Below are 20,550 nucleotides of genomic sequence, written 5' to 3'. Positions count from 1 at the left end.
CGCTGGGTCAATGTTGCCTCAACGTTACCCCAAAGTTCCACGTTTTCTGGGTACGTGGCTCACATCACCTCGATGTAGCTCTTCACGCAGACTCTCGCCGCAGGGCAGCAGGAGAGACCGTGCGAGTGAGCGGGCACACACACACACGCGCGCGCCGCCGCTAGCTATCGTGGGTGTGACGAGGCGTACCGTGCACCAGGCTGCTCCTGTGCGGCACGAGGGTGTCCCAGAGGCGAACGTTCCTACGCAGGAAAAACGCACAACGCAGTTATATCAATTTGCTACCACGGTGACCGCGCAGAATCAACGTCACTACACAGGTCTGATAAACAAATTCACGAACGAATGACCGAACGAAAGGACAAACGATTCCGGTCGTAACGGTTAGCGATGGTCGCTCACCGGCCGTCGGACGACTGTCCGGCGGTTGCCACGACGCTGGAGGAGCCCAGAAAAGTGAAGTCAAAGGTGTCACGGCTGTGGCATTTGAGGGTCTGTCGGCGACGCACACGCACGCGCACAGGTCACCCGCACATCACTCGGAAAACCACGGGGGCAACGCCGCCCTGCCGATTGGCAGGCGCTATGCCCGCATGCAGGCTGGTGCTGCGTACAGCTTGTGCCGTCTGTGCAGAGATGGTTGACACTGGGGGTGCCCCCCCCTCCCCCGAGGCTATACCAAGCCGCAGGGCATTGGAACGGTGTTGATATATGATGCAAAGTGCTTTTGAGTAGCCGCGGCATTGAAACAAGCGCCACTAAACGTGCAGATATTCATGAACACGCAAAGACCTCTCGTGTAGCATTAACAAACTGTAAGAGCAAGTGCTGTTAGTGTGCACCTATGAAGGCCGGCATGGCACATGAGGGGTTTGGGTGACCAGCACCACGCCCAGCCGCCTTTGTCTCCTTATTGGCGATGTTTACTACACACCGCACCAGATACTCATCTGAAGCCAAGTCAACCTCGGGGAGGCCCAGGACCTGTTCTTTAATCGTCGCTGCTTTGGCCGTGAGCGGGAATCGAACTCGGGTTGCCAGGTTCGTCGCGCAGCGCGCTAACTGCTACACAACAACAAGTACAATACCGTATTTGTTGTTGTTGTTTTTGTTGTGGGGCACGCACCAGGTAGGGCTTGGGGTTCTTGTTTGTGAGGTCGAGCTGCCACAGACTCAGGAAGCCATCACCATCCGTCACCCCAAACTTCTGCTCACGCACGCACACACACACACACGCACGCACACATGCGCACACACACACGCACGCACACATGCGCACACACACGCACGCACACACACGCATGCACACATGCGCACACAAGCACGGGAGCGTCGTTAGGCCGAGCGGCGGCTTGAGGCGAGAATCGGAGGGGACTGCGATCTGGCAGCGAGTGTCACGGCGGGCGAGTTCGGAGATCAGTGGGAGGTGGAGGGAGGAGAAACGTCGAGATATAGCGGAGGACCGTGGAGGGAGAGAGGGAGGCAGGAAAGCTACAGAAATGGACGCGGTGGCAACGGGTCGGCCAGTAATGGTTCCATCAATTACAATCCCCTCCTCCAGCCCGCGATCCAGGCACCGAATCGCGTGTGCGTGAACAAACCAAGTGAGATTTACCCGGTTGCTCTGGGCGCAGAAACGCAAGCGGGTGACGCGGGGCGCGGGCGGAGGCCTCATGACCTGAAGCTGCTCCGCGTGACCCCACTCGAACACGCGCACGCTGCCGTCCTGCCCGCCCGTCACATCTGCAAAGACACGCAGCGGGCCGTGGGGATCACACAGCACGTCGGGGCGAGCGTCGTCAGCGAGCGGCCCATTGAGGCCGGCGCGGCACACGGGAGCATTGTTACGACAAGCAGCGGCGGGCGGGGGGAGGGCAAAAATAAACTGATCAATTACGTTCAACGAGTCGGTAGCGCAATAACAAAACGAGTGTACATGTGGCAACTAATTTTAATCGCATCTCAAGACGCTTTGTAAAATTAAAGAACACTAAAACTACATTGAGGGTGAAGGGGGTTGGGCGAGGGGCACTCAAGGCAGGGAAATGTGGCGAGAGGGCAATGCCGAGGCACAGCCTGGAACGACACAAGCGGGTTGCCCGGCACCATCAACAACGAGCGCCGGGGACAACCGGGCAGCCAGGGCGGCAATGCGCGGTTGGCCGCTCGGTTAACCCGTGGGCACGCGGCGCAGTGCAGTGCGGTGCGTGCGTGGTGGCGCCCACTCACAGTACGGCAATATCGGGTGGCTCGCCATCCTCCGCACGTTGCTCAGGTTCCGCCGCAGGAGCTTTCGGAAGGGAGAGGGGGGGGGGGGGCGGCAACGACAACAACGATAGCGAGGAGGAGGCGGCGTCACGGCACCCACACATCACCAAGACGGCCCGAACGCGCGTTACCCTTGCCCCGCACACCACAACTCGCCGGCTGCAGACTCAAGGGGCACATACGCAGTGGACAGCACGACCCTCGTCCCCCACCGCTTAGGTAGCGCAATGAGGTTTATCGATGTGGGTGATGCCGTCGAGGACCAGAATGTAGCTCACACCGTACAGCGTCCCCTCGTCTGACCTCTAGAATTCAGATCGTACCGTAGACGGCTGCCTTGCCTCTATTATCCACGTCGTAACATAGTGGTAGAATGTCTGGTTTGTCTAGAGTAGAACCGTACCATGGTGGGCCCTCTGCCCGTTTGTCCGCCGATTGAGCTGGTGGTGCCCGTGCTGCTCGGCGTGTAGGGGCTGTTCGTGTGAAAGCTGCCGATGCTGGAGCTGCGGAACGCGTCGTCCTTAGTGTAGACCACCAGGAAGTCTTCGTTACTGCGGGGTCAACGTGACAACAACGCTGATGTCAATGAGTTTATCCCGCGGAGGTGGCGCCGGGTGGGGCTCAGAGGTCAGAGCGCCGAGCCGGCGTCGCTGAGACCCTGGATTCAAAAGGGTTCTCGAGTGCAGCGAGTTGATGACTTTAAAACACGGCATCAAATTATGCCTACGTTTAATGTGGATCAGTCAGAATCTTTAGACTGGAGGAATCCAATGAGCTATGAAGCACATGTTCACAGATGGCTAGTATGGGCGGGTCCGCAAAATAAATTCCTGCTTTGATATTCTTTTTAATTACCAAATTTAAGTGTTATTGCATTGCAATTAACTTTTTTCTGCAGCAGATGTGCGAAAGCATGTGTATGTCCCTAGGGTGTCGATAAAAAAGGTCACTTTAAGTGACCTTGGAAGCAGTTTGGCATTATCTCCTGCGGAACTCATCAAGCAGTGGATTTACCGAGACTGATGATGAAACTTCACAACCAGGCTACGTGAACAGAGCCCAGCAGGTGTCTTACCGACGAGCCAGTGAAGCCGAGTGCCATTAACTTTACCACGGTCATAGCTACAACTCATTTGGAGCGTTTTGGTCGAGGTTGCCACCGATCGGCCAACGCCAACAGGCGGTGGACGGGCGTTCGCGGGTCAACACGACAGGCGGTAACGTCGCACACGCCACTCGATTGGTAGGGGGGCGGCTGGGTCAAAGGTCACCTGCTGCCCTCTGACTCGGACTCCTCCTCCACCCAGGCCTGGCAGCTCGACGACAAGATGGACGACAGGTCCAGCTCCAGCACCTCGTGGGCCGAGGCTGCGGCCAGGCAAGACGGATTCGCCTGCCCAAGCACAATCAGACAACGTTAGCCACACGTTCAAGCGCGGGCAATCCGCTGGGTTGCTTCGCAACAAACACCACTTGGGAGGGGGGGGGGGAGCGTTAACCTACGTGCAATCGGCCAGATGAGTGCTGGCTACGGTGCCATTGGTTTGATAAAGATAATCCCGGATTGTTGGCTTCAACTTCACGCGACCTCTTCAGCAAAGCGTTGTTTGCGTTTTAAGGCCCACATAGTAGAAACAAGGGCATGTAGCAGCGACGCATTGATTCGCATCTAATTCTGATTCTCACGATATGTTTCAGAATTGATTATCTAGAATTTATGCAAATGATGCGCTGTTATATTTATGCTCACGGAGTGCAAGACAAAGTCATGAAATAATTAAACAGCTTCTTGTTTTGAATTGAGAGTGGAGACTGCACGATTATTTATGTTTCAATTTTATTTGTACAACACGGTCAAGAGATTGCGACAGCTTGGGGAGGGGTCTTCATCCAGCAGTGGATTGACATAGGCCAATGATGACGATAGTAAGATACTGAATAATTTCCAGCTGACACGATCACACAAACACGGAACGTGATGTTGGAGGCCATATGTGTTCAGAGAGACACGACGGGTGGGGTCAAGCTCGGGGTACCCGGTTGATGGCGAAGGCGGTGATGATGTCAGTCTCCTTGTGCACGATCCGCGCTCGCGTGATGGGGGAGCCGGCGCTCAGCTCCGTCTGAAATCACGGAGACGACCACGGTGGCGGCGGCGTGAGACTCGCCACGCAACTCCACGTACAACAAGCTCCGCCAACCCCAAAGGCGGAGAACTAAACTACGCGGCCATCGTCGGCAGTCTCGCTCAACCGGCGCGGTGCGACGGTGTGGGCGGCAGAGGGCCGTGCTGCAAAGCCCATCGTTGTACTGCACTACGCCCACACGTCTGTAATCCCCGCATTAACAAACCTGCGTTTGCCAGCGAGGTGAATTACAGTCAAACAACCCCCGCGACCCGCACGGGGTGGGGGAGCGGCCATCGTCCTCCAGCAGTGGATTGGCACAAAGCTGTACACGTACATTTACAAACCAGCCCAGTCGCAATACCGACTCGCTCAAACCACTGCACTCTCAATAACAGTCTCACTAAACCGCACGGCTCTCATTGCCGGGTTTGGGAAAACGTACGAGCCCAACATCGATATCACTGTGCCGTCGTGGCAGTGCTTCCATCGGACAACTCACCCTGTTGCTTCCGTGGTCTTCGGTCACATAGTTGAGGTTCCCGGATGAAGAGGACTCCTCCTCCTGTCGAGCGGAGCGGTGTTCCGGGGAAGATCGAGTCAGGGCATTGCATGTCAAGTGAATTCACCCCAACTGCCACCACCCTTAACTCCCCACCACGATGGCTCACGATGTCGTGGTGGTGAGACAATCAACAACTTTGGTGGTTCCCTCTCTGCGGTGGCTATTACATATGGAGAATAAGGCGTTAAGAATATCAACCCGGGCGTCATAACTCAAAAAACAACTGCCCAAACACGACTCGCCAACCCTTGGCCTGTAACCCACGGTACAGGTGGTGTTGGGTATGACCTGCTGCTGGTAGTGACCTGCTGTTGATTCAGACCTCCGGCTACTGCTACTGCTGTGCTGATGGTGTTGTTAGTGGTGGAGTTTTTGTTGGTGTTGATGGGCATCAGTGGTTGTGTTGACATTAAGTGTTTGTGTTGGTGCTGTTGGTGTCCGTGCTGTTGCTGGTGGAATTGTTTCTATGGGGGGTAGCGGGGAGATAGTGCCGTGGTTGTACACAGCTGCTGCTGGTAGCAGTGGTGGTGTCGGTGGTGGAAGTATTATTGTACAGGTTAGTGGGGATGCAGTACAGCGGGAGTGAACACACCTGCTGCTGCAAGTGGTGATGCTGGTGCCGTTGTTGGTGTAGGTGGTTGTGGGGAAGCGGTGCAATGGTTGTACAAACCTGCTGCTGCTGCTGGTGGCGGTGGTGCGCGCGAGTGAAGATGTGCCTGATGAAGGTCTCCTGCATTGACTCGTGCCGCACCAGGAATTGCCACAAGCGTTTGGCTGCCAGTGCCGAGCGGCGATGCGAACTGCGGGCACACAAAGACAAAGACCCCCGTCCCTTATAGCCTTCACAGACTGCTGGGGCAAGTGCTGTTAGCGAGCACCTATGAAGGCTGGCACGACACATGCGTGGGTGGAGTTGCCAGCACAACACCTGGCCGCCTTTGTCTCCCCAGTGCTGACGTTCACACAATGCACGACGTACACATTTGAGGCCGAGTCAACCTAGGGAAGCCCCAGGACCGATTCAGATAATCGTCAGAGTTATTGGTCGAGGGAATCCAACTCGGGTCAGCGGGTTCCTAGCGCAGCACGCTAACCACTGCACTGCCGCTCCCCACCCAAACTACACACACACATACACACTACCATCACCACAACATGCAGAATAATCTCTCCCATGCTCCCGCCTGTGAGAACTCATGGCACTCGCAGCCGTCACGGCCCACCTGAAGGGCGTGTTGCCTGGCTCCAGCATGGCCTTGTAGCGCAGGATGGCCGGTCCGGCAGGCCCGTCGCCCGTGTGAGCACCCAGCGTGGGGATGTAGTCGTCGGGAGGGCCCGGCGTGGCCTCGAGGCGCGCGCACAGTGCCTGCTCCCACTGGCTCAGCGTGCACAGCGCCATGTGGCAGAGCGGGGAGCACGACGGCAGGTCTGCGGGGTTGCGTGGGAAGGGGAGGGGGTCAGGGGTCGGGGGAGAGGGGCGGCACCGATGAAATGGTGGGGACGGTGGGTTTACTGACAACCGGAAGTTGATAACGACTCGAGCTGGGATGATTGGTCAATAGTGATAAAAATAAAAAATTTGGCAAAGATGAAAATTTATACTTTTTGCAATCGGTTACTCAAACACCTTTAAAAATGGCGACAGGGCCGGTTCAGCTAATCCTCACCGTTATTGGTCAAGGGAATCGAACTCGGGTCGGCGGGTTCGTAGCGCAGCACGCCAACCGCTGCACTACCGCATGACCACCAACACTATAAGCACCCGCACCACACCCCCACCACGGACAGACAGTGAGCCGCTCACCTGACATCTCGAGTCCGGCCATGGGGAAGAAGCCGCGCATGTTTGTGATGGCCAGCCGCACCACCACCAGCCTCATGAGGCACCAGCTGTGGCACACGGCGGCGGCAAAATCAAGGGAGACGATTTGCGTAAAATTCGGCACGCGCACGGATTACGATATGCGTTTGTCTTCGGAAGCTTTGAACCAGCGGTACGAAACTTGACGGCTTTGTTCGAGGGTTTGCTCCGGTTTGTGTGTCCCAAGTTTTTGGGTCATGGTTTTATCTGTGTGTCTGGTTTTGCCCAGGGTGAGTTCCGAATAGCAACACAACTTTACGCGACAGTTTTGTTCAGATTGAGTTATCACACATGACCTTACCCCTGTTAGGGAAGGCCAGATGGACAGAACTAACGCACGAACGTACTCAACCTGAGATGTAAAATGTTAAAATACAGACATGTGTGGTGCAAAACAAAAGACAAAGATCTCTCGTGTAGCCTTAACAGACTGTAGGGGCAAGTGCTGTTAGCGAGTAGTACCTATGACGGCCGGCACGGCACACGAGAGGGTGGGTGGCCGGCACCACACACAAAGCCAGACGCATGACTCATAACCTGTGCGCTAGCTAGGGGGGGTAACGATTCCCGACCTCTGCAATTCCACAAATTCGTCGCGATTCAGTGTCGCCATTCCATAAAAAAATTGGTGTCGAAAGTAGCGGCCACTAGTGGCTGCAGTGGTCATGTAAACCCATAACACACGCAATTCCCTTCATGCTTTGCGAGTTTCACCACATGGTGAACCATGTTCAACAGGGCTTGCAATAGAACATTGAAGCATTGCTGCTCATCTCCTGTTTACGACGAGGGTCGGTCCATGAAGTGGTACTTAACCACCTCCCTCTGGTCTTTGTATCTGATTGGCTCACAAATGATGACATCACATTTATCCCTCTATTTAAGACCGAAATAGGAGGATTTCTCCACAATTCTGTCGCCTGATGATGCTAGTTGTAATTACCGGTTAAACGTCGTACTCGAATTGTAAATGTTGTGGGTTCATTCTCCAACACACCGGTGTGCTATACCAGTAACGAATTGCATGTTGTGTTTACGTGGCAAACCTTACTATTTGGCTGTGTCAGGTGGTGGGCGGGTTTAACGACACATCTATATTTACGCGATATAACCAAAATAACCTTATTACGGTACTTGTTTCATTGACTCCAGAGGAATTATGGCCAAAGCCAAGTCCCAACGAGAAATGTAAACGATTGAGACCATTTGACTCAACCCGTGAATCAATGATGGATTCCACAATCCTATGGCGCAGATGGCGGTGGAGGGAGCAAGCGGGGGCAAGTCTATCTATACGCCAACCGCTGTTGACATCTCCACACTCCGGTACTCCATGGTGTATCCCCCAACACACCGATAGTGATGTTGTTGACGTCGCACTCGCAAGGGCGCCAGGGTTATTGTTTCACGTTTCTTCGCTCGTGGAAATGGCCCTCATGCTGCCGGTGCTGCCGGTACCTGTAGGAGTTGGGGTCCGAGTGCTCGTGCTCGCGAGAGCGGCGCCGCGTCACCCTCTCGTCGTCCTTGTCGAGGATCGGGTCGTAGTCGGCCTCCTCGTCTCCCCCGTCCTCCTCCTCCTCTTCCTCCTCCTCGCTCTCCTCGCTCTCGTCCGAGTCGTAGCCCAAGCCGTCGTCGGACGCCACAAATGGCTGGGCGCCCACCAAGAGGCGAGGGACGGGAGACGGGTCATGTGACACAGGCACGGCAACACCCTACCCCTTTGTAATTGTACACTCTTTAGCATCGTAGTAGGAATAATAGCTACAACTTGTAACGTCGCTGCCGCTCTCGCAGAGAGAGGATGGCTTAGAGGAAGAACCACAGACGAGCGGGAATAGAGCAGCCAGGCAGTGAGCCGCCTGACACATGCCCGAGCACTTTCTGTTCATCATAAGTGCTGAAGGCCGGCACGGCACACGAGGGAGTTGGTGCCCAGCACCACAACTGGTTGCCTTTGTCTTCCCAGTGGCGATGTTTACACACTACACCAGGTACCCATTCGAGGCTGTGACAACCGAGGGGAGGCCCAGGACCGTTTCAGATAATCGTCACTGGTGTTGGGCGTGAGCGGGAATGGAACTCGGGTCGCCGGGTTCGTAGCGCGGCTCGATAACCGCTACACCACCGCTCGCCACGGACACATGCTCTCGTGCAAACGCACACAGACGAATTCCTCCACAGCCTCACCTTGGCCATGTAGTAGTCCCAGATGCTGAGCTCGGGTGGCACAAACACCTCACGGAAGTTGGCGCACGGCGTGAGCGGCGACTGCGCCCACGAGCCGCCCAGCTCCACGCTGCCGCCGGCGCCGCCGCCGCCACCACTGCTGCCGGACACCGTGCTTACGACCGCGCGCTGCGTGGGTGTGGCCGTGCTTGGCGGCGACGGCGACGTCACCAGGATGCGCATGTTGAGCCGGTGCCGGTGCTTGCTGGCCTCGTCTGCCCGGATCCGGCCACCTGCACGAGCAGTACCCGTCACACATCGATCACGACCGGCTGGCTAGGTACGGTGCAAAAGAAGTTCAGCATACATACATTCACACATGACCTTTGTGTAAAATCAATTATTATTACTAAGACTTCTGATAAGCCATCTTCTATGTCTAAAGAGGATAAATGTCCGCTCATGTAATCAAGTCTCCAAAATCGTTTTCGCGTTCACGTGTTGTCTCTGTCCTTCTGGCCATCGGTAACGGTGGGGGTGGGGAGGTGGGCACAGTAACTCTTGTAAAGATGAGGACCCAATTTGCATGAAACTTTAGAATGAAGTTGTGTTGCTATTAGGGACTCACCCGAGACAAAGGTGGCCACACCGATTGGACGAACTCACATCCGCATTTGTTTGACTGCCACCTCCTTCCTGGGGGAGCCACGTTGTGGAATACACGTTTGGGCGCTTGGCAAATTTGTGCGATCCACCAACCCTTTCTCATACGTACACCTTGCCTACATTACTTGGCAAAGATCGCAAACAACCAACTACGCTCGCAAACCCACGGTCCGGTGAATTGCGCCACGAGCGTAGGAACGAACCGATTTTACTCGAATAGCCGACACATTTTAGAAAAATCTGTTGGCTCGCTGCCCTCACCCCCCATCCACCCCGCGACGCTGCCGGCTCCCTTCGCTCAAACGCCACCCACCGGAGGACGACGTCTCCGACTGCTGCTGCGCACGGTTGCGCGTGCTGCCCTGCTGCGTCTTCACCGCCTCTCCCGTTGAATTCCCTTTGGAGGACGACGACGACGGCGCCTGTTGCTGCTGCTGCGGCGGCGGCAGCGTCTGCGCCGGGGAGGGCGTGGCGCACTGAGGCACGCGGGCGGCGCCACCGAACAGCGACGCCCACGAGCGTGCATCCAGCGGGCGCGCCGACAGGCGGTAGAGGCGGCCGGCGGCGTTGGTGGCGAGGGCGCGCCCCAGCATCCCCAGGAAGACGGCGAGCAGCGCCTCGCACAGCAGCATGCGCAGCGGCGGCTGCTCCTCGTCGCGGCACGCGTGCAGCTGGGACAGCAGCTGCGTCACGCCTGCCGACAGGAAGTGGTGGGGGAGGATGAGGAGGGCAGGAGAGGGGGTGGAGCAGTTAGAGAAGTGACATCACTTATTTTATTAACTAGGTGGAACCCACTGAGCTACGAGCTATTTTGCAGAGGCGACCTGGCCACACGTGATCAAGCTGGCTGAGATCATCATGCGTGGGAATTTATAGTAGCAGCCAAATAATCTGCACGTGTGTTTTTTTTTAATGTAGAGGGAAAAACCGGAGGAATTGGAGAATAATCAATGCAACCAACACAAGGAGAGAGAGACATCATGCGAACTCCAAATATACAACAGGCGTCGTCAGGGTTCGGGATTGAACCCTTGATCTCCTGCGTACAAGGCGAGGGAGATAACATCACCTCGCCACCGTGGCACCCCGAAGCATCCCCCCAATCTGGAGATGCCTCCATTGGCTCCTAATCCAGTGCCAAGGTCCTTCATACACTTGGTCATGGTCAAGTTGTCATATTGGCCAAAGCCGCTGATGCCACCACAAATGGCCAAACGCGTTCTACCCTCCGCCCGGTCCCGCAGCTGCTGCGCAGTGGACACACAACGACCTCCGATAGCTGCCTCACAGTCTCCCACCATCCGCCCTGAGGTCTCCCACTCGGTCGCCCGACCCACGGAGACCACTCCAACGCCTGTCTCTGCAATGAGCCCTCGCCCACCCTGCACACAATTCAACGAAAATTCCTCAATGCTCTCATTTTGCTCTGCTTCCCTTCATGCATTCCCCACTCCATCCACCAAGGCCTTCTGTCAAAACTCTCAAACTTTGCTAGAAGCAAGGCCGCCGCGAGCTTGCTTCTACTCTGCTGCTCCCATTGTCTGGAATTCCTCTCCTGTGGCCGTAGGCACTGCCGAGAACCATGCCTCGTTCCGGGCTACAAACCTTATCTTCTGCCAATGACCCTCTCTCGCAGTCAAGTGCCTTAATTCACACGTCTAGCATAAACGTCACCTCAACTCCATCTCTGCGTGAATTCCAGCAGTCTACCCAGCATTCCATTCAAACTCTCAAACGCGCACCTTTCTCCCCGGTTTGTGCGGAGTCTTACAATGCGTTCGCAATTTAGATGCAATATACAGGGTGGCCCAAAGGTGTGAAACGAATTTAGGACTTTACAGTTCATTGAGGGTTCTTGGTCGAGTTTGTAAACGATAGATTTGAGGTGACCCCACAGGAATATTTACTTAAAGAATAAACAATTAAAATGTTCAAATAAATTAATTAACCCGATGTGCCCTGACTTGTTGGACCACCCTGCATAAATGCACTCTGTGCTATGTGGCACTGCCATGTCACCCTCCACACTCCCCCCCCCGTGTGTGCGTGTGTGTGCATGTGTGTGCATGTGTGCGTGCGTGTGTGCGTGCGTGTGTGCGTGCGTGTGTGCGTGCGTGTGCGCGTGCGTGCGTGTGGGCGTGCGTGTGCATGTGTGCGTGCGTGCGTGTGCCCGCGCCGCGAGGTACCCGGCCACTGGGAGGGCAGAGAGGTGGATTGCAGGTTGCTGGTGCTCTCATGGCGCTGGCGCAGGCGATCGCGGAGCAGGCAGCTCTTGTAAGAGAGCCCCGTGAAGGGGCAGCTTGCGGCCTCGCTGCTAATCTCCGCGCACGCACACGCACACACACGCACGCACACGCACACACACACACATGCGGACATGCGCACACACACGCGCGCACGCACCGGCACGCACACATGCACATACACAAGCGCACACACAAACACAGAGACGACGTCCGCCCATCGTGTGACCTCTTTCGACGAGACGCGCTGCGTTTTCGCAACCGATGTTATGATTCATGATCGATTTTTTTTTTAGGTCGGGCCTTGCAACGATCTGATCTATCAATTTAACACGTAGTCGGCTTTCTGACTTCCAGGATCTCGTCCTGACGACACCTGACGTCGTCTCAATCAAAAAGTCGTTGATCTAACCGAGCTACGTTTTGGTCGCGGGGATTGTTATTCACCGGTGAGAGGATGCACTGCTCCGCTACACGAGTTGCAACGATGACCGATGCACTGAGATTTAAATTAAGGGCAGCGCTTACCTGAAGCTGTGGCTGTCGCAGAGGGACTGGTAAACGCACGCGGAGAGCGACGCGGCCAGCACGTAGATCATGTGAACCTGTCGGGCAGGGGATGAGACGAAGGGATAGATTTACACATCACAACAGACCTAATTGAAATTTTGATTTAAAGCTTTCGTGACTGCAGTAATTAATATTCTTAGCTCTTTCGGTAAAGTCACGTTGAAGGGAAACAATTAAATAATAAAATATATAATACAATAAAAATTCTCACGACGTTTCGACCATAACACAAACGGTCGTCATCAGGTGTGTCGTCATCAGGTGTGTCGGTTTGCATAAATTTATGCAAACCGACACACCTGATGACGACCGTTTGTGTTATGGTCGAAACGTCGTGAAAATTTTTATTGTTTTATATATTTTATTATTTTATTGTTTCCCTTCAACGTGACTTTACCGAAAGAGCTAAGAATAAGACCTAATTTAATGCCGAGTCTATCTAGGAGAGGTCCGGGACAGGATCTGGCAGCCTCGTCACTGACCAACAGCGAAGAAATCTAGAATCCAGGCTGCGGGAATCGTAGTGCCGTGAGCGAATTGTTTGTTTAAACAAACACATTTAATGCCGAGTCTATCTAGGAGAGGTCCGGGACAGGATCTGGTAGCCTCGTCACTGACCAACAGCGAAGAAATATAGACTCCAGGCTGCGGGAATCGTAGTGCCGTGAGCGAATTGTTTGTTTAAACAAACACTCCGCCCTGAAGATGTCTTCAGCGAGAGACGCCGGTGGCCGCCGGGGCATCGCTCCCCCGCGCGTTTGCCCCGCGACGTCACAACCGGTTCCGTGGGTGGCCAGGCTAAGAAGTGCGCAGCTCTCTCATGATCAGGAGCAAGGTGGCCCCACTACATTCAAGCCACATGGGCCGGTCGATGCTCGTTTGGCCCAGCACGTCGACTAATGTGGGCTCGCAGTACCGCTCGCCGGGGTTGGCTCGCTTCCCAGCAGTCATGGGAACCGTGGTATAGGGCTATGGCCACGCACCGTCGCCATCACCACCACCACCACTGTCCCACCCCCCCCACCACCCCCACCACCCACACCCCAACTTGCCTGCGGGTTGTCCTTGGGTGGCTCGGGGGGTGTCGGCATGTCGCTGACGGTGCGCAGGATGTCGTGCGCGAGATTGGCGACGTGCAGCACCGGGTTGGAAATGACAGTCTTGAGAGTGGCGAGCGACGCCGAGATGAGTGGCAGCATGGTCGGTAGCGGCAGCCGCGAGTGCAGCTGCTTCAGCACCGCCTCCTGGTTGCAACGTAAAGACAACACGTGGTTGCCCTGGTCACTGCACTGCTGGATGAAGGCCTCCCTAGTCGACCTAGGAGGCAGCCCAGAACCGGTTTAAATATTCACCACTTTTATTGGTCGCGAGCGAGAATCGAACTCAGGTGGCCGGGTTCGTAGCACAGCGCAAACGCTAACCACGGCGCCACCTCTCCACGCACACGTGTACACACACACACACACACGCGCACTGGCCACGCGCGTCACCTGCTGCGACTCCTGTATGAGGAAGAGCAGCTCGACGCGCACGGAGGCCAGGCCGCCGCCCTGCGCGCCGTGCAGGCTGCAGTAACCCAGGAACATGTGCAGCAGCGGCAGGTTGGCGCACAGCCAGCGGCGCCGGCGCGCCGCGTGCAGCTGCCTGGCATGTAGGCTGTGCTGCTCGCGCCAAGCCTCCGTGTCGTCCGGCGTCACCCCGCCGCTCCCACCACCACCAATAAAGGGACAAGCGTCCGTGGCGCCGGACAACTTTGATTCGGTGTCCTCGGCAACCGTATCCAGCGAGCCGGTGGCGGTGCCGTGCAGGTCGCCGGGATAACCGCACACCTCCTGCAGCGTGGCGACCTCGCGCTCCAGCCAGTGGCACAGCTGCACGTGCAGCTTGCCTCTGTCCACCTGGGGGCACAGGCAAGTCGGTGTGTACAGGTGAGTTCTGAGCTCGGCTAAGTCGCGTGTTTGGACGAGTTGCGTGCTCGGGCGAGTTGCATGTTTGGGTGAGCGAACGAGTCAGGCAGGAGACCGTGGACGGCACCCGACGTGGTCCCGGGGGCTGGCCGCACCTCATATCCTGTCGCCAGCGTGCGCAGCTCGTCCACGAGCAGCTTGAGGCACGCGCGGAACTTCATCTGCTCCGCCATCACGTCCACGTATCCGTCTGTGCCCAGCGGTGCAGGCGGCAGAGACTCTGGCCTGTGGAAGATGGGAGAGAGAGAGCGGTCGCTCAGTGGCGGGTTTGCCAATCATGTATGGTTATTGTGTCAGTGTTGTAGCCCAAAATAAGAGGTAAATGCCACGTATTGATTTTTGGGTGAGGCCATGTAATGCAGTCTCTGCCAAATATAGCTTCTGAGCCATGATTTTGGCTGCTAAAGCCTACGACGTGTTTGGTTAGTGCTGAGTATAATTACGATCAAAGATGGAGGAAGTCTGTAACTCAAGCGTTGCACAACACACTCCTGCAGGAGTGAGGGTGACTGCAGCATTTAAACCTGGGTCAGCTAAAAAACCTGGGGGTGGGCCTTCAATGAAATGGTTTTGGACTCCAATCTTTGCACCCAACCACGAGTGATCTGCTCATATCCGTGATGAGCAATTTTATGAAAGAGTGCCGGAACAACCCTAGCCCGTTGGGTTGGAGGTTAGGGCACGAAACCTGACAGCCAAGCGGAGAACTCTCTCCCAACGGCAACGAACGAACGAGCGAGCGATCCCACTGGGAGCGTCCTTAACAAAACGCTGACGTCACCTCTTCTCCACGTCGCTCTCCGCGACGTCGGCGGTGCCCTTCTTGAACGCTCTCGTCTTCTTCATGGTGATCCCCTGATCTTCGTCGTCGTCGTCTTCCTCGTCCTCCTCCTCCTCGTCCTCCTCGCTGTCCCAGCTCAGCTCCAGGGGCTCGTCCGCCACCGTCATGGCCGAGCTGGCCCAATCGGCGCTCTCCGCCGTGTGGTGCCCACTCGATGGGTGGGCGCCCGCCGTGCCCCACACGCTGCTGCCACCGTGCTGGGGGGGGGGGTAAGGGGTTGCGGGTCAAACTTAAGGGGCCTACGGCATTGAGGCATCTCATTGATTGTTTACGAGCGATCAAGGTCAAGATACGATCGTGGCCAAAGCCGCTTAAGGCCACCAAACGTCGCCAACGCTTTGTGCCCTCTGCCACATCCCGCAGCTGCTGCACAGCAGATGTGCAAATGCCATCACCAAGAACGACGTGGAAATGAGGTGAGTCATCACTAGTGGGCTACCCACTAGTGACACTAGCCACTTACCAGTCACCAATCACCTGACTCTCACCGGTTAGACAACACAGTAGGAAACCAGTCGCAGGAAGTAAGTTGGGATGGTGGAGCGGATAAGCAATGACTGGAGCGATATCTCGAAACATCGTGATTTTTGTTGTTTTATTTTTTACCTACGTAACTTTACCGAATAGAACCAAAGAGTATATCTCGAATTACACAACTCTCATACTAAATATAGGTCTATAGTATAATAATACTGTTTCATCAAAATGAACAAATGCCATCCCACGCAGTGTCAGTCGTGCGGCTTGTCTGACCAAACTTCACCATGCTGGTCAGCAGAGCGGTAGTAGAGGCGAACAGTCCTACCCCATTTCTACCAACCTATGGACCCTCCTCCATCTATCAGTCCAACTCTTGAACTATCTAGCCTTTAATCTCAAAACATACATACATAGCGACCTGTCTAGCTATGCATCATTTATTGACCTGCCTTGCCACCCTACCCATGAAGCTCCAACCCTAACCCCCGAGTGCAAGGGGCAGCGTTGGGGCGCGCTCACCACATGTCCATTTTCCAACGGCAATCTCCCGCCGCCCCTGGCGCTGGTGACGGTCACCACCTCCTTCTCGGCATGTGGCATCCGCCGGAGCACGTCAAGCGCCAGCAGCGGGCAGCCCGACTTGAGGTGGGTGCTCGCCGTCGCGAAGAACAGCCGGCGCTCGCGAAGGCTGATGGTATCGGCGGGCCGCTGGCCGGCGCCGCCGTGGGAGAGCATGTGGTGGCGCACGATGAGCGGGTGGCCGCGCAGGAAGTTGTAGAAGTTGAAGACGCCCGGGCTGCACAGGCCCGGCGAGGCGCTGCCGCCGCCGCTACCGCCACTGCCGCCACTGCCGTCACTGCCGCCACTGCCGCCGTCTTCGTCTGTGCAGAAAAATTGAACCATGGAGTTTAATTTGACATTGGTTCAGTCATTGGTTCAGTCATTGAACCAATGCCAATCATCTAAATCGCGTAAGCGCACATACCATGTACAGGAAATAATGGTGACTTTGGGGGAAATTATTTTTAAATGAAAATATAAACAAAATATTTAATTGGTCTCCCGAAATATTATTTTCAGTGCGTGGATTTTCTAGAGATAACATCGCTGCTCCTCCCACACAACAAACATCCTCCAAACAGGAAACCGGCAAAACTCTCGTCAAGTGGGGTACTCTCCAAGACAAGTCTTGAGATTCATTAAGAGCGGAGAGCTGACGAAACTTTGCACCGCTATCTAAGTCGGCTCATTTACCGGCGTCGCAAGCAGAATCCGGCTGCTCCAGCAGTGCGTCCAGGGCTCCGGGGTAGTCACTTTTTACCCAGCATGCAATGCTGCGTAGAAAGGGATCGCGGTCCTTGCGCAGCTCGCAGGCCCTCGTCAGCTCAGCGAGCTCCGGCGTAGCGGCGGCATCGGCCCCCGACAGCTCGTTTCGGCCCAAAACGCGGCACCCCAGGATGGACCGGTAGGTGGCTGGTGCGTCCGTGTTGGACTCCTGCAGTCGTGCGACTACCAACGCCAGCTGGATGTCGTTCAGCTTCTCCAGGCACACCTGCGTGGGATTTAGGGAGAGGGTTACGGGGGCCGACTTAGGCAGGTGAAGAAATGGCGAGTGTGTTCACCGCTGTGCCAGTCCACGCCGAGCTGAGGGTTCCGATTTGCTATGGCAGTGATTCCCGGGCCTGTGCTCTGTAAGGCCGTGGGAAGTGGCCTGCGGAACTCATTGCACGTGTAATTTATTTGACAATACACCAGATATTTAAACTGCACGGTGGTCCATGAAAGTGTACTAATAATAATGAATCATTTCGACTTGTGCACGGTGTTCGCTCACTCTCAACAAGGGAGAGAATGACTCGGAGGTGCAAAAAATCACAGGCAGGCGGGAAGGCAGCAGCCAGGCTGTGAGCTTCCGCAACCAACAATTGCCCAAGCTTTGAGCTCCTCTACATGTTAAGATGTTTCCTGCCAATTAATCAGTATTCATACGTGGGAGGACATTCGAGCAGGCGGAGAAAACCCACGCATGTGAGGGGGAAACACTCTATCCCACGCAAAAGGGACAGATGATATTCGTCCACTTGCTGTACCGCCATCTGCTGGCAAGCCAGGGTACGGCTCCTGCTCGACGCCCACAGGAAGGGCGTTCCACAACACCTGGCCGAGGGTTGAGAAGTGGTCTGCAGGCCCTGAAATGTTGGGAGCCTCTGCTCTGAAGCCACCCAGCATTTATTATTCACCATACGTTGGCAAACCAAACTATTTTTATCGTACCATTTGAGGCTCACTCAGCACTATAACTCTTTTTTTAAAGCGACCTGGACACAAATGATAGATCAGTGAAGTAGCTTATGATGCGGACATGTATAGCAGCCATATACTCTAAACGAGTGGTGATTTGAAATGCGGAGCAAAAAACCGGAGAAAAATATACGCGATCATAGGGAGATCATGCAAACTCCAAATATACACGCGTCAGGGTCGGGATTAAACCCATGGCCTCCTGTATACCAGGCGAGGTAGCTAACATCTCGCCACCGTGGCGCCCATATATAGATATAGATGCCGCGGCACAAGCGGATTATATCTATAACTACATTTTTCAAGATATCGTGGATTTGTAACCATGTTTTGCGGTAAAATTTTACTTTGGATTTGAGTTAAGACACCATCACACAACAGCTTGCTGCTCGCCAAAAAGGATGACACAGTGTGATCTTTAAACTTTCATCTGTTAAACACAGTCGGTGGGTGAAGCGAACATTAACTATCGAGGTGTCAAGATCTCCCTAGAGGCGGGAGGTCTTGACACCTCGGCGCCTCCCCGCCATTCGCTGGCCACGCGTTCCCACTGCCCTGCGGCGGAGCCGAAGAGGCGGCCGTGTGCGGTGCACCACGTGCCTCGATGGCGTCCCTCAGCGCTCCGGCCAGGAGGAAGAAGGCGGCCGCCTGCTCGAAGCGCCGCTTGCCGAGCAGCGCGAAGGCGTTCTTGAGCGCGGCGCGGCGCCACCGCTCCTCCCCGAAGTTGTTGCTGAAGAACTGGGTCATTTTCGAGTCGCCCTTCGACCTGCGACACGCCGAGCCGGAGCACACGCGGCCCCACGCAAGCACCAAGAGACAACGGCGGACCGTCGGTCAGTGCTGGTGGTCACCGGAGGACGGGCGGACGGTCAGAGGGGGAGACGTGCGAATGCGCGGGTGGGGTCCCTCACCTGAACAGACCCCACAGGACCCCCTTTTTGCCCATCGCCAGGTAGTAGAGGGCGGCATCCAGGGGATCGTTGTTGCGTTGAAACGCCACCTTCGCCAGCTGCCCAAGGGAGGATAAACCACGTTATCGATCGTCGCGCTATCGTTCGCCACTGAGCCAACACAGGAGAGGCCCACCAACCCAGAAAATAACTTTGGGGTTTGTAGGAGGTTGTGGGAGAGGGAACAAAACGCACGGCCTGCTTGCCCTGATCATCCCAGTGGCGACAGAGTGCAGCGTAGCAAGTGAGGCAGGAATTAACGCTCAGTCAACCCGGGGGAGTCCCACGCCAAGCACAACCAGCATGTGTCATGACGTGTGCTCCCCCCACCGTCCCAGGACACGTTAAGTTTAGAGAGACATTATTGCCCATCTCCATGTATAATCATCATCAGAGTCAAATCTGTAGCGGTGGGATATTCAACTTGAGAAAAAATTATACATTTTGAGCATTTTTGGCAAACCACTGTACTTGAAACCTTCCTTCGCGTTATGGGCAGTAGAGGGTAACTGCAGACAACTCAATTGTAGCAACAAAAGTCTACACTCCCAAGTTTACGCTCCTCTCCTTCACCAACCCGCACTGACTACGGTAAAATAATGCCCACGACTCACATGGCCTCTTCCAGCAGTGGATGGACAATTTAGGCCATCCATGTATATGGGTCAACCCACACACACATGTGCTCGTGCACACGTGCAAACACAAAGATCCCCCCTGTATAGCCTTGACAGACTTTTGGGGCAAGCGCTGTTAGCGAGCACCTATGAAGGCTGTAACGGCACACGAGGGGGTGGGTGGCCAGCACCACATCTGGCTGCCTTTGTCTCCCTAGTGGCAATGTTTGTACACTGCACCAGGTACTCATTTGAGGCTGTGTCGACCTAGAGGAGGATCGGGTAATCACTGGTATTGACCGTGAGCGGGAATCGAACTCTGTTTGCCGGGTTAGTAGCGCATCGCGCTAAACACTGCGCCACCGCTCCCCTGACACACACCCTCACACACACGCGGGTGCCAAACCTTCTCCATGCAGAGGCGCAGGGCGGCACGTCCCCTGAGCCACCAGCCCACGCCCATGGCGCGCAGCTCTGCCCACGTGGGGCCGTCTGCCCTCTGCATCGCGGGCAGCATGCCCAGCAGGTCCTCCTGCGACGTGGAGTGGAACGCCCACGCAAAGTGGCACGTCGACAGGCCTGCGGGAGGATGGCGACGGCAGAGGGCGACGGCGCTGTCGGTTAACAGCTCGTCCTTGTAGAGCATTGCGGGTGCATTAGCAGGAGGTGGGAGGCGGTGGGAGGAGGGGGGGGGGTTTGCATCGGGTGGGGGAATCGTGTTGCTGGAGTTCTGGTTGGTACCAATTCTATTTCATTCATGCGTGCGACGACAGTGTGGTTCAGGAGCTAAATGTCAATGTCAAGGTCTATTGTGTTGGTGGGATTTGTGTTGATAAAGTCTACATTGCTGGGGATTGTGTTGGTGGGGATTGTGTTTGTGGAATTCGGGTTGGTGTCGTTGGGGTTTGGTATGGTGGGGTCGGTGTTCT

General features: G+C 55.6%; 1 protein-coding gene across 1 annotated transcript in view; it reads right to left on the bottom strand.

Moving 5' to 3' along the window:
* The window catches only part of LOC116950775 (dmX-like protein 2), a 68,859-nt gene that overhangs the window by 9,636 nt on the left and 38,673 nt on the right, over positions 1–20,550 (bottom strand). Inside the window, exons 25-50 of the mRNA XM_032968833.2 lie at positions 20,028–20,200; positions 18,966–19,063; positions 18,655–18,820; positions 17,008–17,305; positions 16,273–16,634; positions 15,214–15,470; positions 14,528–14,657; positions 13,956–14,363; positions 13,518–13,709; positions 12,424–12,500; positions 11,839–11,966; positions 9,966–10,346; positions 9,008–9,279; positions 8,279–8,469; positions 6,764–6,849; positions 6,183–6,387; positions 5,630–5,759; positions 4,897–4,959; positions 4,305–4,391; positions 3,540–3,661; positions 2,672–2,819; positions 2,230–2,290; positions 1,616–1,743; positions 1,127–1,207; positions 403–494; positions 190–242 (exon numbers count right to left, since the gene is read on the bottom strand). Of these exons, the coding sequence (XP_032824724.2) occupies positions 190–242; positions 403–494; positions 1,127–1,207; positions 1,616–1,743; positions 2,230–2,290; positions 2,672–2,819; positions 3,540–3,661; positions 4,305–4,391; positions 4,897–4,959; positions 5,630–5,759; positions 6,183–6,387; positions 6,764–6,849; positions 8,279–8,469; positions 9,008–9,279; positions 9,966–10,346; positions 11,839–11,966; positions 12,424–12,500; positions 13,518–13,709; positions 13,956–14,363; positions 14,528–14,657; positions 15,214–15,470; positions 16,273–16,634; positions 17,008–17,305; positions 18,655–18,820; positions 18,966–19,063; positions 20,028–20,200 (4,389 nt within the window). The remainder of the gene's footprint in view (positions 1–189; positions 243–402; positions 495–1,126; positions 1,208–1,615; positions 1,744–2,229; positions 2,291–2,671; positions 2,820–3,539; positions 3,662–4,304; positions 4,392–4,896; positions 4,960–5,629; positions 5,760–6,182; positions 6,388–6,763; positions 6,850–8,278; positions 8,470–9,007; positions 9,280–9,965; positions 10,347–11,838; positions 11,967–12,423; positions 12,501–13,517; positions 13,710–13,955; positions 14,364–14,527; positions 14,658–15,213; positions 15,471–16,272; positions 16,635–17,007; positions 17,306–18,654; positions 18,821–18,965; positions 19,064–20,027; positions 20,201–20,550) is intronic.

This window comes from Petromyzon marinus, chromosome 40, assembly GCF_048934315.1.
Source record: "Petromyzon marinus isolate PM22_M1 ecotype Great Lakes invasive population chromosome 40, UKy_Petmar_22M1.pri1.0, whole genome shotgun sequence".
Taxonomy (NCBI): Eukaryota; Metazoa; Chordata; class Hyperoartia; order Petromyzontiformes; family Petromyzontidae; genus Petromyzon; species Petromyzon marinus.
Note: the sequence above shows the minus strand (reverse complement) of the source record. Positions and strands in the feature narration are given on the sequence as shown.